This window comes from Telmatherina bonti (assembly GCF_933228915.1).
Source record: "Telmatherina bonti genome assembly, chromosome: 11".
Classification (NCBI taxonomy): Eukaryota; Metazoa; Chordata; class Actinopteri; order Atheriniformes; family Telmatherinidae; genus Telmatherina; species Telmatherina bonti.
In genome coordinates, this window is record NC_136629.1 from 12,888,038 (window position 1) to 12,903,184 (window position 15,147).

At 40.9% G+C, this 15,147-nt stretch overlaps 2 protein-coding genes across 2 annotated transcripts in view; one reads left to right on the plus strand and one right to left on the minus strand.

Annotated features, from left to right (window-relative positions):
• Positions 1-4,739, plus strand: part of apmap (adipocyte plasma membrane associated protein) — a 13,447-nt gene extending 8,708 nt beyond the window's left edge. Inside the window, exons 8-9 of the mRNA XM_079248505.1 lie at positions 1,755-1,947; positions 2,737-4,739. Coding sequence (XP_079104631.1) covers positions 1,755-1,947; positions 2,737-2,946 — 403 coding nt within the window. The 3' untranslated portion in view covers positions 2,947-4,739. The remainder of the gene's footprint in view (positions 1-1,754; positions 1,948-2,736) is intronic.
• A 987-nt stretch (positions 4,740-5,726) lies between these two features.
• cst7 (cystatin f) lies at positions 5,727-11,389 on the minus strand. Its single transcript, XM_079248435.1, has 4 exons — positions 11,320-11,389; positions 7,288-7,466; positions 5,926-6,042; positions 5,727-5,854 (listed from the first exon to the last, which is right to left on the minus strand). The coding sequence occupies exons 1-4, from the start codon at positions 11,357-11,359 to the stop codon at positions 5,774-5,776; spliced, it is 417 nt and encodes a 138-aa protein (XP_079104561.1). The 5' UTR covers positions 11,360-11,389; the 3' UTR covers positions 5,727-5,773.
• Positions 11,390-15,147: the final 3,758 nt, after the last annotated feature.

A 15,147-nucleotide genomic window follows, 5' to 3' on the forward strand; every position in this document is an offset into this window, starting at 1 on the left:
TGACTCTTTGAGGACAAGGTGTTTTTTTCTGGGAACATTGTCTTGTCTCTGGAGACATTATTGTGTCTGTAGTGAGTGGGACATTATAGTGTCTCTATAGGGATTTGTTGTGCCTCAGTGGGGACATTATTATGTCTTTGCGGGGATATTACTGTTTCTGTGTGGATGTGAACTGAACTGAACCTGTAAATCAGAGTTCTGTAGACATGTTTCAGCTGTCCTTCCTCTCACATGATATTTAGTCTCTCAAGGGTTTCTTACTCACCCCTCTCCTAACCGATCTGTAGGTTTCTAGTGCCTGGATGGTGCATTCATGATAACGGTCCTGAGTAGTCTAAACTAACCCCGTTCCTCTGGTTCTGCAACTGGAAAAAGACTGGCTCTTGCATAGGAAAAGTTCTATCTGGTTCTACTCTGATATAAAACATTAATATACATCATATTTATACAGTGACAAATATAATGACAAGTTTCTATAACAAGATTATTTACATTTCTCTAATATAGCTTTACCTGCAAACATCATACCTCCATAAATGCATATGTAAATTAGATGTAAATCATAAGGAAATGAGAAGCATTGTTTCTGATGAAACAGTAAATAATGAAAATGTCCATCTGATGTTTAATTTTATCATAAGGCGTATTTTTATGACTCCTGTCTGGAAAAACATACATATATATATATATATATATATATATATATATATATATATATATATACACATACACATGAGTAACATAAGTAAATAAATTAAGTAAATCTTCTCAGCTGTATATATGATGTGGTCTCTACAGGAAGCTGAAATGTGTCAGAATCAACATATGTGTTACTGTATTAGAGTAAATTTGCCTGAAACACAGTAGAACATGTAAATGTTATATCCTCCTAAAGGTAAATCATTACTTTCAGTGGAAACCAGAAGACAATAATTCAGTTCACATAGGAACGAGTAAAGTAAACTTATGAGTGAGTAAAGTAATCCTTGGAATGAGTAAAGTAATCCTAGGAACATGTACAGTAGTACTAGGAACGAGTAAAGTAATCCTAGGAACATGTACAGTAGTACTAGAAACGAGTAAAGTAATCTTAGGAATGAGTAAAGTAATCTTAGGAACATGTACAGTAGTACCAGAAACGGGTAAAGTAATCCTAGGAACGAGTAAAGTAATCCTAGGAACATGTTCAGTAGTACTAGAAACGAGTAAAGTAATTTTAGGAATGAGTAAAGTAATCCTAGGAACGAGTAAAGTCATCCTAGGAACATGTACAGTAGTACTAGGGACGAATAAAGTAAACCTAGGAACATGTTCAGTTATCCTAGGAACGAGTAAAGTCATCCTAGGAATGAGTAAAGCAATCCTAGGAACATATTCAGTAGTACTAGGAACGAGTAAAGTAATCCTAGGAATGAGTAAATAATCCTAGGAACACGTAACAGTAGTACTAGAAACGAGTAAAGTAATCTTAGGAATGAGTAAAATAATCCTAGGAATGTGTAAAATGATGATGAGGAACTATGCTAATGCTAATGCTAGGATAACCTACCTTTAGCTGAATTTCATCATCTTGCTCTACTGCATGTTAGCATGTAGTAGAGCAACTACATGCTATGTGTTAGCATTGCTGCTATGCTACGTGTTAGCATTACTGTTCTCTGGACAGGCTCCCAAGAAAAAGAGATTAAATGTGTCTCATGTTTGGACATTTTCTCCAGAATCATCATTTATGAGTCTTTGTCTTTCTGTACTAGAGTCCATGTGGCCGGTCTGAATAAAGGAGGAATGGACACGTTCGTGGACAACCTCCCAGGTTTTCCAGACAACATCCGTCCCAGTTCAACTGGAGGTTACTGGGTTGCCATGTCTGCAGTGAGACCTAACCCCGGCTTCTCCATGCTAGACTTCTTGTCCCAGAGACCCTGGATAAAAAAACTCATATTTAAGGTAAAAGGAGCAGAAGTGAGGATGTCAGCTGTTATTGGTTCACATGCAAACCATAAGAACTAGCAGGTGTCAGCTTTCCACATGATAGCGACTCAAAACTCCACTTTATTTATACATATTTAAAACAACACAGTTTACAAAAGTGCTTTACTCCAAAATAAAAATATCAAAAACAGCAAAAGTAGCAAATCCCCATAGACTCCCATGTTAAAAAGACCAACTTCACAGTAGAAATAAACATGTTTACAGCCTGGTTCAAAAATCCATTTTCGGTTATTAGGTCAGGTTTACCTTCATGACAAATTCAGCATATTTATGGGAGTTTCCTTTTAATTGACAGGTACCCGATCTCCCGCTTCAACTAAGAAGAACGCAGGACAACCGTGTTTTTATCCGGTTAACAACATGACTTAGCTTTAGCCCACTTACCTCCCTTAGCTGGTTAGCTCCTGTTATCTCTGGGTTAGCTCGGTTAGCTCTTAGCTACAGGGAGCTCAGAGTGCGCTCAATGTCAATAATCCACCATTAAGAGAAATATGTTTTCAGATATTAAACAGTAAATGAAGAGGCGTCCTGAAAATGTGTTGGGAACCTATTCCACAGTCTCGGTCCTGCTAAAGAAAATGTTCGTCCCCTCTAAGTTTCCTCTTGGTTGACGGCACAGCTAAATGTGACCTGTCTGCTGACGTGATGGAATGTGGTGGCTGAAGGAGGTCTGACATGTACTGTTGGACGAGAACACTGATGTTTTCTCTTGTGTCCTTCCTCTCTCTCCACCTTCTCCTCTAGCTCTTCAGTTACGATGTGCTGATGAAATTCATCCCTCGCTACAGTTTGGTGGTGGAGCTCCGTGAAGGAGGTATCTGCACTCGGAGCTTCCACGACCCCAATGGCCTGGTGATGGCCTACGTCAGCGAGGTCCACGAGCATGATGGGAACCTCTACCTGGGCTCATTTCGGTCGCCATACATCGGCAAACTCGACCTACGGAAGGTGTAACGAGACGGAAACTAAATGTCCTGCAGGATGTGGTACTGAAGCAGTCACGTAGTTTTCCTGGATGGTGTGGTCCACAGCAGCTCCATGAAGAACTGTAGAGTCAACACGTTAGTGGTCTCCAGAGGATGAGACCCAGAGGATGACGCTGCCACCAGCAGGTCGTTCTAGTGAACTACCTTCATTTTTGCTGATATGTTTTCTTTTCGGCAACCCGTCAGTGATGCTGAACGTCAAATTTTTTTCAGTTTTACAACGAAAACATCGCTCATGGGGTCTAAATCAGAATTATTGTTTTATCTGGGCTGAAACTCCAGCAGTGAGGCTGAGAAGAGAAAAATTCACACTGGAGATGAAAGAGTTCACTGGTTAGATCCTGCTGGGTCCACAAGTCCAGGTCTTGTCATAACCTCCTCCAGCCCCCTCTGACTCCAGATTCACAGATTTATTCCATCATGTCCATCATGTTCTGATCCTCAGGAGGACATTCGGAAGGAGTGGGCACTGAACGAGTCGATCAGGGGGGAATGTGTTAAATTTTAAACTGTGCAAAAATGATTCAGTAAATACATAATTTATCCCGTAAGATAAATTATGTATTTGTTGCCGTTGGATACTGACATAACTCTCTGCATCATGTCCTCTGTTGAAGGTAGAAATGTCCCGTTTAGGTGTTGGACCAGTTGGTTGGTGGAGTCCCGTCTTGAAATACTTGTGTTGCCATGGTGACAGTCTGAATGCAGTTCTTGGTTTTACATTTTACAAACTGATCCGTTAAAGTTAGATTTTTATAAACGAAGTGACTAAAACCAACATCTTCACAACGCATCATATGAAAATGTCCCTTTACTGAAGCCCCGCCCCCTTCAGACATCACACAGAAAACCTTGTGTTCATAATTTTTCACAGATCAAAACGTTTCTGTATCTTTTTTTGGTGTTTTGCTGTGAGACCAAACTGAATACTGATATGCTGCATACTACAAACCAGCTTTCTCCTTTCTTCTCTACTTCTTCTTGGCTGCTTCTAGCTCCAGACTTCAACTGATTCCTTCTTCCACCACCATCGTCATCCTCGCATTTCTTGGCTCCCATAATACAGACATTTCTTCCTCCTCTTAAAGCTGAACTTAGTTCTTTATCAGTTTTGTTAATATCCAAACTTTTCTGTTAAATAAATGTTTTAAACTCTGTTTTCTCCACGTTGATCCAGAAGCTTCGCCAGCGGGAGGTTCTGTGTTTGTCGTCATGGTAACCAGCTTTCAGACTCCGTTCACGTTTGTTGAACTGAAACAGTGACGTCACTGTGAACCTAAAAAACACTGAAAACATTTAGGATTTTTGACTAAGTTGAAACTTTGTATTTGTTCTGGACCTCAGAACCACGGAGGTTTTAATCAGAACTACAGAGGTTTGCATCAGAACCACAGAGGTTTGCATCAGAACCACAGAGGTTTAGATCAGAACCACAGAGGTTTGGATCAGAGCTCCGAAGAACTGAAACTCATCCGGTCTGTGAATGATCCGCAGTTTTGTCTAAAACCCAAGAAGTTTGGTTTTGTTGTGATTTATTTTGGATGAACCTTGATGAAAACATGATTTTTTTTCCAACGTTTGTTTTATTTGCTGATGTGCCAAATGGTTTGTGTTTTGGGTTGTTTTTTTGTTTTGTTTTTTTGTCTTTTTTTGTTCAGTAAAACATTTTATTGGTTAAGTTTGACGTGTTTGTGGTCCAAAACTCTGAAATCAGATAGTTTCTTTGATTTTCATCTGATTTTTGTTCCCGTTTCATGTTGAATAATCCAGAATAACGTCAGGTTGTGATTTCAGCTCATTCAGTATTACAAGATACAGTAATGTTTATATTCAGACTGTTTAAAATCAATAGTTGATTGAAGGCTGAGAATCTGGAATAAAATAAAGCTGAAAGGAAAATAGTAAAGCAGTTTGATTTCTTTCTTCAGATTTACATCAGACATATTTACAAGCATCCTGCCCAATGGTCACTGAAGGTTTCCTTTCTTGCAACCCTGAATTTGACTAAGCAGTGTAGTTAATGAATAAATTATGGATCCAGCCGTTTTTCTACTTAGCTAGACTGGCTTGTATGAGATTCTGCAAACCTCTTATGCAGAATGCAACAATGCTAACATGTAGCATAGCAAGACGACAGGGAGAAACTCAGCTAAAAAATGTACTAGCCTTAGCATAGTTAGTCATTACACATTACTCAATCGCAGAACTTTAGTCATTCTAAGAACCATTTTACTTTTGTCATTACTTGGTGAACTGAGCTGCTTTTCTCTAGTTCCCACTTGTATACATGTTCTAATGTGTTCCAGGTGAATTTACTGACACAGTAGCACATATGTTGATTCTGACACATGTCTCACATGTGTCACCTTTCTGTAAAGGTCAGGATTATACATACAGCTGTTGTAGTTGGTGACATATCCTTAATTTGTTTTTGGGGGTATTATTTTGGAAAGGCAGTTGAGGAAATTAAACCTGGTCTGGAACAAATTATCAGCTCGTTTCTCAGGAGAAAAAAAAACTCTTTCGTTCGTTTCTGAATGAAGTTTATTAAATGGATGAAAGGACGTTTTTCTGGATTAGTGATTCAGTTTGGTTTCTGACCAGCAGGTGGCATTAGCAGACTATCTGATAAAATGTCCAGAATCTGGACGGATGATTCTGGAGAGAAGGAAATAAAACTTGCAGCAGAAATACGATGTTCTACATGAACTTTATTTAATCTTTCAGCTCCTTCTAAATACGGAGCTGTGGCGGCTCAAGATGGCGGCAGGAAGTGAGTGCATAAGCTGCTTCCTTCAGGGTTTGCAGAGAAACTCCTCAATTCTGCTCTGATGTTTCCAAGGAATCTGCCAAACCTCCAGGTGACACCGGAACGTCTGAAACACAGCACACGTCTCAAACACAAACACACAGACTCGGTGGGGGTTGCAGGTTAACTCAGACTCACCTGCCGAAGACGACCTGCCGGCTGGAACTCACACCTGGATAAATCACTGTTGTCACGTTTACGACAAACCGTCCTGGAAATGTTCAGATCCACAATGTAGCAGATCCCCTTCACAATCTGACAGGCATAAGAAAATACACTCACACACTGATGAGATTCATCAGTACAGAATTTAAAAGATAAAGCCTACATTTGGTGATATTTTAATGAAGTTTGATCAGATGTAATTTTACATTTTTGTAAAGTTTACGTGTTTTACTTTAATCTTTTAGCCTTTCTGGTCTATTTCCATGTAAATAAATATATAAAGAATCTCACAATTATGAGATTTAAAGTAAAGAAAAAAAAAGAAAATTTCAAGCCATTTTTATTAGATTAAACTTATTTAAATTATAATGTGTAGGTATCTAATTTAAAGGGGAAGGAATGGGCTTCGATAGATCTGACATAAGCAAAATTTAAAATGATCAATTATTCCTTTAAAGTTCAGGAGGAAGAAAAAAAATAGAAATTTTTTTCTTCAAACTTTTTTTTTTGAATATGTAGAAAAAAATTAATAAGAAAAAATACAAATTTTTATATCTTCAAACAGCTATGCTACGAGGCTCCTCTCTTATGGAACCAGCTCCCACTGTGGGTTCGGGATGCAGACTCCCTCCACACCTTTAAGATCAAGCTGGAAACCTTCCATTTCCATGATTCTTATAGTTAGGATATGAGAATCTCCAGAGTTGGAGTCTGCATGTACGGGACCCAACTGTCCAGGTAATGCTCATTGCTCTTATAGTTATGGGTAGTCTCGCCATCCATTACTTATGTAGCAATGGGGATGTTACCTAATGCACTGAGAAGTACCTCGCTCTATTTCTCTAATGTATTAATGTATAGATATATGACAATATTGCCGTCTCTAACTTATTTCTCCTTTTTTCCGCAGGTTTTCCTGAATGAGTGCAATTGTACATGTTGATCAGTCTTTCCTGTCGTCTCCACCCCAACCAGTCGAGGCAGATGGTTGCCCTCCCAGAGCCGGGTTCTGCCGGAGGTTTTCTTCCTGTTAAAAGGGAGTTTTTTCCTTCCCACTGTCGCCTCGTGCATGCTCAGGATGGGGGATTGGATCAAAGTCATGATTCGATGCAATCAGTTGGTTTCTGATAGGATATGTATGAATTGGCTTGAAATGATGTGTATGTAAAGTGCCCTGTGACAATATTGTTGTAAAGTGGCGCTATACAAATAAAGCTGAATTGAAAAATAACATGTCATAGTTGAAGTAACAAACTTTAATTTACATCTTTAATTAAAAACAATAAGATATCATGATGTCACTGTGGGCGGAGCTTGTCTCCAGGTGAATTGTACCTGTCTCTGCGCTCTGTGGATGACTGATGGTTTGAAGAGGAAGGCGTCGTTTGATTGGTTGTTGAAAGAGTAGGCAGCATTGAGAACAACCTGCTGGAGGCCACGGTCGTCTCTGCTGATGTTGCACGGAGATCCAGGCATGGAGCAGCCATGATGGTTTCCTGCTGTCAGTCTCCACTCTGGAACAGAAGAAGAGACCTTGACCTCCAGGAAGCACTGTCTGTCACCAACATTTGTTTCATTAAAGTTTGTTTGATGGTTTAAACAAAGTCCCAACAGAAAGGAAACTCAGGCTGTGTCCAAATGACCAGACTATTCCTTAACCACTCATCTGCTACATGGGACTGCACTATCCAGCAGACTAAAGTGCACTCATTGTGATGGCTACACAAACAGGCAAGTAAACCCTGCCTAAAGGAAAACTGTCCTTATGCTCCAAAGTGGGTCTGACGCTACACAAAGACTTCTAGCCACACAACAACTGGAGGAGCCACATGACCCTAATGACTTAGCTAGCCTGCTAACAATCCTCCAAGAGCTCAGAGAATTCTGTTACGACATCAACAATCCGGGAAATTAAGGACAATATGATCTAGACAAACACTAGGGTTGACCAGGTAGACAAGCAGATCCTGGAAGCAAAGAAAAGGGTTTAAGTGTTAGAAGAAACCACGTTGAAATTCTCAAACTACAAACAAAGATGGAAGGCTGTCAGAGTAAGAAAGGCGATCTAGGGAAACATTGGGATCCATGGTATAATGGGAAAGACTGAGAAGAGTTGGACATTCCCCAAAACATTGTCTTAAAAATGGACAGAGCGCACTGGTTGCTAGCTTCTAAGTCTGTCGTTTCCTGGTTTTAAAATGAAGAAAGATGTGTTAAAACAGGCCTGGCGTAAGAGAAGATTTACGTATTGGGAAAGCATTTGTGGAACATGATTATGCTCTGGAAGTTCTTAAAAAACACTGAATACATGCAAGGTTATGGTTGAGTGAGAAGAGACATGCCTCTACAACTCAGCAGAAGAGGCAGACAAAGACATGGTGAGAAGAGGACACCCTGCCAAACGGTTCTACTGCCACGGCTGAGAGGATTAAGGCGCAAATGTTGTCCACGAAGCGAACCTCGAAGCCAGCTAGCCAGCCGTACAAAATGCAGCTGGGATACAAGAACAAGCTGGACGTCGGTCGCTCAGAAGGGAGTGACTGATTACTACAGAGTCATCATCCATCAATATCACAACAAGCAAAGGCGAGTCGCAAAAGTCAGTTAAAAAAAAAAAAGGTACCATCAGATATATATGTTGTTTTTTACGGACCAAAGTAAATAAATATGTAGGTACATAAAATTGTCCTGCAGGACTGATACAGATGTAAATGCTGCACACTGCAGGAACCTCATATTATTTTCATGCTTAAAAAGAGTCAAAAGAAAAGAATGGGTGAAAGAAAAAAAAAATTCAATGGACCTTGTTTTAATGATACCTCAGGGTAGTTTACTCATCCTCATTCTATAAAGAAACAATCTTGACTTAGTTTTCTGTCCTATTATGTGAAAGGGATTCGTAACCTAGTAAAGAGAACAAACATTTTAGGGAAGAAAAAAACAACAACAAAGGCTAACGCTAAGCCATCTCTAAAATTTTCCCTTTAGTCTGTTTTATTGACATTTAATACGAAAGAAGAGCAAATCTGAGTTGAAAAAAGTGGAATAAGCAGGCGGGTTTATGCTACAGGACTGTAATCATGTCACATGATCCCATCAAACTGAAATGGTTGTTGATTCAGGTAATTTTCCAGCAAGCAGACAGAGTTTTACCTTTTCTTCAGCCTGGTCCGGATCTGAACTGGTCCAACTCCAGCCGGGCTGAATCCAGTCCAGACGCCGCCAGAACTGGTGCAACATCAGCTCTGCCAGTGGCTACTCAGCTTTGTGTTTGTTTAAGTGTGTGTGAGTCAGAAAGTGTGCGGCCTGCGGTTTTGTTACCGCCACCATCCTCTTCCTCCCACTTATGAAGCTTCACTTGTTCACCGGGTCCGTTTTCTACATCATTCGTCTTAATTCAGAAGATCTTTCCAAGTGGGATTATCGTCCTGCTTTGAGGATTTCACTGGATTGGAATATGAAAATTCTTTATTGAAATATTTATTTTCTCATTTCTGCAGAATAAGAAATCAGTATTTCAACAGAAAAAAAGAAAAATAAAAGAAATTATATAATTTATGGAGCTGCACGGTACCAGGTACTGCTCCAGGTGCTCCGGCTTCCTCCCACCATCCAAATACATGCATGTTAGGTTAATTGGTTACTCTACATTGCCCATAGGCATGAGCGTGAGTGGCTGGTTGTCTCTGTGGGGCCCTGCGATGGACTGGCGAGCTGTCCAGAGTGTACCCTGCCTTTCGCCCAAAGACTGCTCGGATGGGCTTAATTGCATTACGCATTTAGGATAATGAATGACACAGCAGCAGCAACAGAAGACAAAAAAGACAAAACTTGGAAATGCTAAACTGGGCAAACGGGTTCAAATGAGTTTCCTCAACCAATAAATCAGGGAGGAAGAGGAGGTAGGTGTACTGATCTCAAACAGAATTCTTTTTGAGAAACTCTCAGGAGGGGAGATTTAGTATCGCTGTTGGTAGATTGGAAGATATTTAGTCCCATAAAAAATGCATTTCAAAATCTTGACAGAGGGGTTTCACAATTCATCTGGCTGGGTAGAGGCCCAGAATTAGATACCAAATTTTACAGTTAGCTAAAGATAAAAGGTGGTCTGAAGGACTGCTTTGAGTCTGCGCAGATTAAGACATTAGTGGACATTTCCAATTCATCCATCAGCAAAGTGGAAAGAATGCCAGATATCAAGTGACGTCCCTCTAAAGGCTATAAAAGATGCAACTCCCTGATTAAACAACTAAAGGACACTAACTCATGGATAGACACCCTTAAAAATCAGGTTTATCTTGAAAAGGGAAAACCAAGACTAATGACTGGAACTTCACTCTACAAATCTGATCACTTAAAGAAATGGGAGGACTTAAGTTTTGGAAAGGACTAGGTCTTTTATAAAGTGGATTAATTAGGAATTGTAACAAACAGCTAGGTTTAACAAAACCTGACTTCTATAGATGCTGACAAATGAGACATCAGATGGAAGGGACGTTAAAGAGAGAAGACTTCCACAAGGCTGGGTCAGGTATTTTGTAGCTCATTTTGATGGCATACAAGTCAGTCCCAGGATCATGTAGTCACTAAGTTACACAATGAACAACAGGACTTGACAGGAGAAAATGTAGCATATATCAAATAGGGACAATTGCAATGCAGCTGGTGACATGGAAAAAAAGAAAAGAACAGTGGGAAAGCACTTCCTCTCTGTCCTGGAAAGAGCTCAGATGCTTTAAGCTGCAACGGTTCTGGTTCCACAGAACACGAGGGCACAGATCACAGCGTCACGTTTTCTTCAAAGTTCAGACAAGTTTTAAAGGAGAAATTCATTCATCATCATCAAAAAGTAAAAAGATAATTCAGCTTCAAATGTGAAAAATTATTAGGTGATAATCATGAATCACTCAGAATGCAGATGAATCGGCCAATCAGAAGTCAGCTTTACAGGCCTTTAAAACACTTCTTACAACTCTAAAACATCAGTTTGTTGCTACAGAAGTTTCAGGAAGTAGACAGGGCAGTGCTGGTGAAGACCAGCTGAGGTCTGAGAGGAGGAAGGAACAAAAACTTTGTACAGCTGCATTCAGGGACTCGTCAGAATGGATGAAAAGTTCAGCTCTGCTTATTAGAAGAAGTCCTAAAAGACTGAAGTTTCACAGTTTGATAATATGAAAAACAAGAACATAAAACCTGAAAATGAGACGTTTGAAGACATCTGAACAAGTCAGAATGAGTCAAAACGAGTCAAAATGAGTCAAAATGAGACTAAAACAGACTAAAAACTACTGAAACGGACTAAAACAGATTAAAACTGAGACTAAAAGTGAGGCACAGGAAGTGTGCAAACACGGGGAACAGTCTTACCCAGAATGGCGAGCAGCAACAGCAACGTCTGCACCCTCATCCTTCACTTTGACCACAGATCATCACCAACACACTACAGACCTCTCAGATGTCACTTCCTGTCAGAGACATAACTTCCTGTGTGCTTCTGACACAGCTGATGCTAATCAATTAGCTCAGACTGCATCTCCACAACAAACAGAACCTTCTTCCAGCAGGAGGAGCAGCAGGAAATAGACTCATCCCAGCCCTCCCTTCCCTGCTTTCAGAGGACCTTCTCCACACCCCTGTGGAGGATTTTACAATCAACCTGAGCATGATACATCATCTGATTTCAGATTAAGACTGACAGGGGTTCAGGCATCATCCAGTTACCTTCATGATGTTTCATCCTATGCACATTCTTGAACATTATAACAGAAATTATCATTATTAAGATATTAAAAGATATTAAAGATCACAATAAAAGTTTACAGGAGTCATAAAGGTCATCCCAACGAGTCCACATGACCTGAATTCAACAACACTGTTCTGCTTTTCTGTTTTAGAGATATGAACCCATAAATCCTGATACATTCACCTAAAATGAATTTGTTTAGACAAAATACTTGCTGGGGACAATCTGTTTACTGGACTACTGGCTGTTGTAGCATCATCTGTTTCTGGAAGACAGAATGACTTTACTCCAGGTCTCACTGTCATTGCCCACGTGAGCATTGAAGTCGCCCAGTAGAACAATGGAGCAATGGAAAGGGATGAGAATAAGCACTTCCAAATCTGAGACCATGGTCCTAAGCCGGAATAGGGTGGATTGCCCTCTCTGGGTTGGGAGTCAGGTCCTGCCTCAAGTGGAGGAGTTCAAATATCTCGGGTTCTAGTTCACGAGTGAGGGAAGGATGGAGCGTGAGACTGACAGACGGATCGGTGCGGCGTCTGCAGTAATGCGGACTCTGCGCCAGCCTGTTGTGGTGAAGAAGGAGCTGAGCCAGAAGGCAAAGCTGTCGATTTACCAGTCGATCTACGTTCCTACCCTCACCTATGGTCATGAGCTGTGGGTCGTGACCGAAAGAACGAGATCTCGTATACAGGCGGCTGAAATGGGATTCCTCCGCAGGGTGGCCGGGCTCCCCCTTAGAGATAGGGTGAGGAGCTCGGTCATCCGGGAGGGGCTCAGAGTAGATCCGCTGCTCCTCTGCATCGAGAGGAACCAGTTGAGGTGGCTCGGGCATCTGGTCAGGATGCCTCCTGGACGCCTCCCTGGTGAGGTGTTCCAGGAACGTCCCTCTGGGAGGAGACACCGGGGAAGACCCAGGACACGCTGGAGGGATTATATCTCCTGGTTGGCCTGGGAGCACCTTGGGATCCCCCCCGCAGAGTTGGCAAATGTGGCTGGGGAGAGGGAAGTCTGGGCTTCCCTGCTTAGGCTGTTGCTCCCATGACCCGACCCCGGATAAGCGGCAGAAGATGGATGGATGGAACAACTTTACAGGAAACTACATCGTCTGAAACGAGTGTTTACTGGATCTCCAGGTGTGACTGTAGCCTGGAAAGATTTATATCATCCACATCTCAGGAATCTCAGCTTTCTGATGATGTACATGTAGAGGTTCATGGAAGAAAATACAGATTTTTACACAAATCAGACAAAAATAGTGTCAAACTTTTAAAAGTTTAGTTGCTGCTAAATGGGAGAAAACGATTGGTTGGATGTAGTGCTAGTCAAAAAAACCTGACCAATTACAGTGGAACATTCTTTAACAGGTTACTGTTTTATAATCACAAGATGGACAGCAGGTTGTTTGCATTCATGTGGCATTAAGTTAAAGGCAGAGTATGTAAGATTTCAAGGCGATTCTTTCCACCACCAGGTGGCAAACACGTCATGAGCAAAACCACAAAACTGCTACCTCCACAAACGACCACGGGTTGGCAATAATGAGCAAAACTGACCCCTCACCCCTCCTCCTTGCCAGCTCCAATGAGGGCAGGAATCTCTTGTGAGTTGTAGCTCAGAGCCGCTCTGCAATAAATGGGCTTATACTCACCCTATTGGTGGAAAAAAAGTACTTTTTTTTTACTGGTAAGAAAACATTCAAGAAGGGTCTTTGTCATTTTTAAACTTGTAATTTAATAATGAATCAAATATGGACAGACTGGAACCTACATGTTTAAAAGACTATCTAATTATGATTGTAGTTTTTTTTTTTTTTAGTTAATTTATTTTGAAAATATTGAAAATCTTACAAACTCTACCTTTAAGCTTTTTACGAACCCCACTGAAAGATTTACAAACGTGTTTATATACCAAAAAAATTCCTCGTATCTCTTCTTAGACCGATGAATAACAATCTCTTTGTAAGTCCTGGATGTGGCAGCTGGCTCGACTTCCAGGTAAACACCTAAAAATGTCCATTAAAGATATAAAGGTCCATGAACACACCACGATCAACATTCTTCAGTCTGCAGTCTGGTCCATTAACACATCACAATCCCACAAGCTATAATTCTACTTTGTATGAAACCTTAAAGCTTCTCCACTGAACTTTGGTAAATTTTCTCACATCTAATCCAGCATCGTATTTGTCCTCTCTTCTCAGAGATCCCCCTAACCCATCTAGTCCAGGGTTGTCTTCATTGCGTCTCTTGTCTTGTCTTCATCACTCCAGTTCTCTCCTCATTGGGGTCCTCTTCACCGAGGGATGCCCGTGCTCTGACTGCCTGGGTGTTGCTGTGGGGGCTGTCCCTGTCTACGTGGTCGGGATCCGGCGCTGCAGCCTTACAGTTGTGGTGTGGGTCCTGTCTGCCCGGACCCAGGTGGCCCCAATGGTGACAGCCTGGGTGGTCGTGGGTGGGGGTAGCCCTTTGTGTAGATGCACCCTGGGGCTATCGTTTCCTTGGTGCACATGTACCTGGCCATTTGTCTTCTTTTAACTGTTATTGGGTCTAATAGGGCATGGATTACGGTGGTTGTGGGTGGGTGTAAGGGGACTATGGATGTATGTGTGTGTCTGTTTTATCTATTTTGATGTAAATTGTTTTATTATGTAAAGCACTTTGTATTGTTTTTAAGCACGAAAAGTGCTATATAAATAAAGTTTGGCATTGTCTTTGTACCGTATCTTCAAGCTTTCTCCAGCCAGTAAAAGTCAGTGAAGTTGGCTGGTTTATTTCTTACTCTGTCTTTTTGTCTCTTCCCCGATAGTGTCCTGGGTGTCTTGGCTGAATTAACCTCAATGTAAAGTGTTTAGACATCCCAATGTACCGTAAAGTGAAATGCTGTAGTAAAGTGTCGTACTGGAACAGATAAATAGTTATTTTTCTCGTCATCAGTAGGAATGAACATAATGGATGTCAGCACAGCAGCAGGATGAGTCTGAAACAGTGCTTTAAAGTTATAAAGTTATGTAGTGTCACTTTAAAATATGGCTGAAATAACTGTGCTATGAGCATAACTGTATGTTGCAGGTGTGAAATATAAAAAAAAATGTGGAAAAGGCAAGTTTTACATATTTAGCTGAGCTCCAGGTTATGCAGAAGCTAACGGTGTAACATAAAACACGATCACAACCGTTTCAGTGGAAATACAAAGTTTAATTTATCAGCAGAACCAGAGACTGAAAAATACAAGAAAAACAACCAATCACAGAACAGCTCTTCTTCATGTGTTGTCATGGAGATAAGCTATCAGTTTCCCACTGCTTCTAGTCTTTGTGCTAAGGTAGGCTAAACTTCCGAGATGAAGGGGATACTAAATGTCTCCAGCCCTTTTTAACCAATTTACATGTGAAGGAGCAGAGAAGAAGACGGAAACTAAATCTACTTCCTGTTTAGAGATGGTCCGGCTGCAAG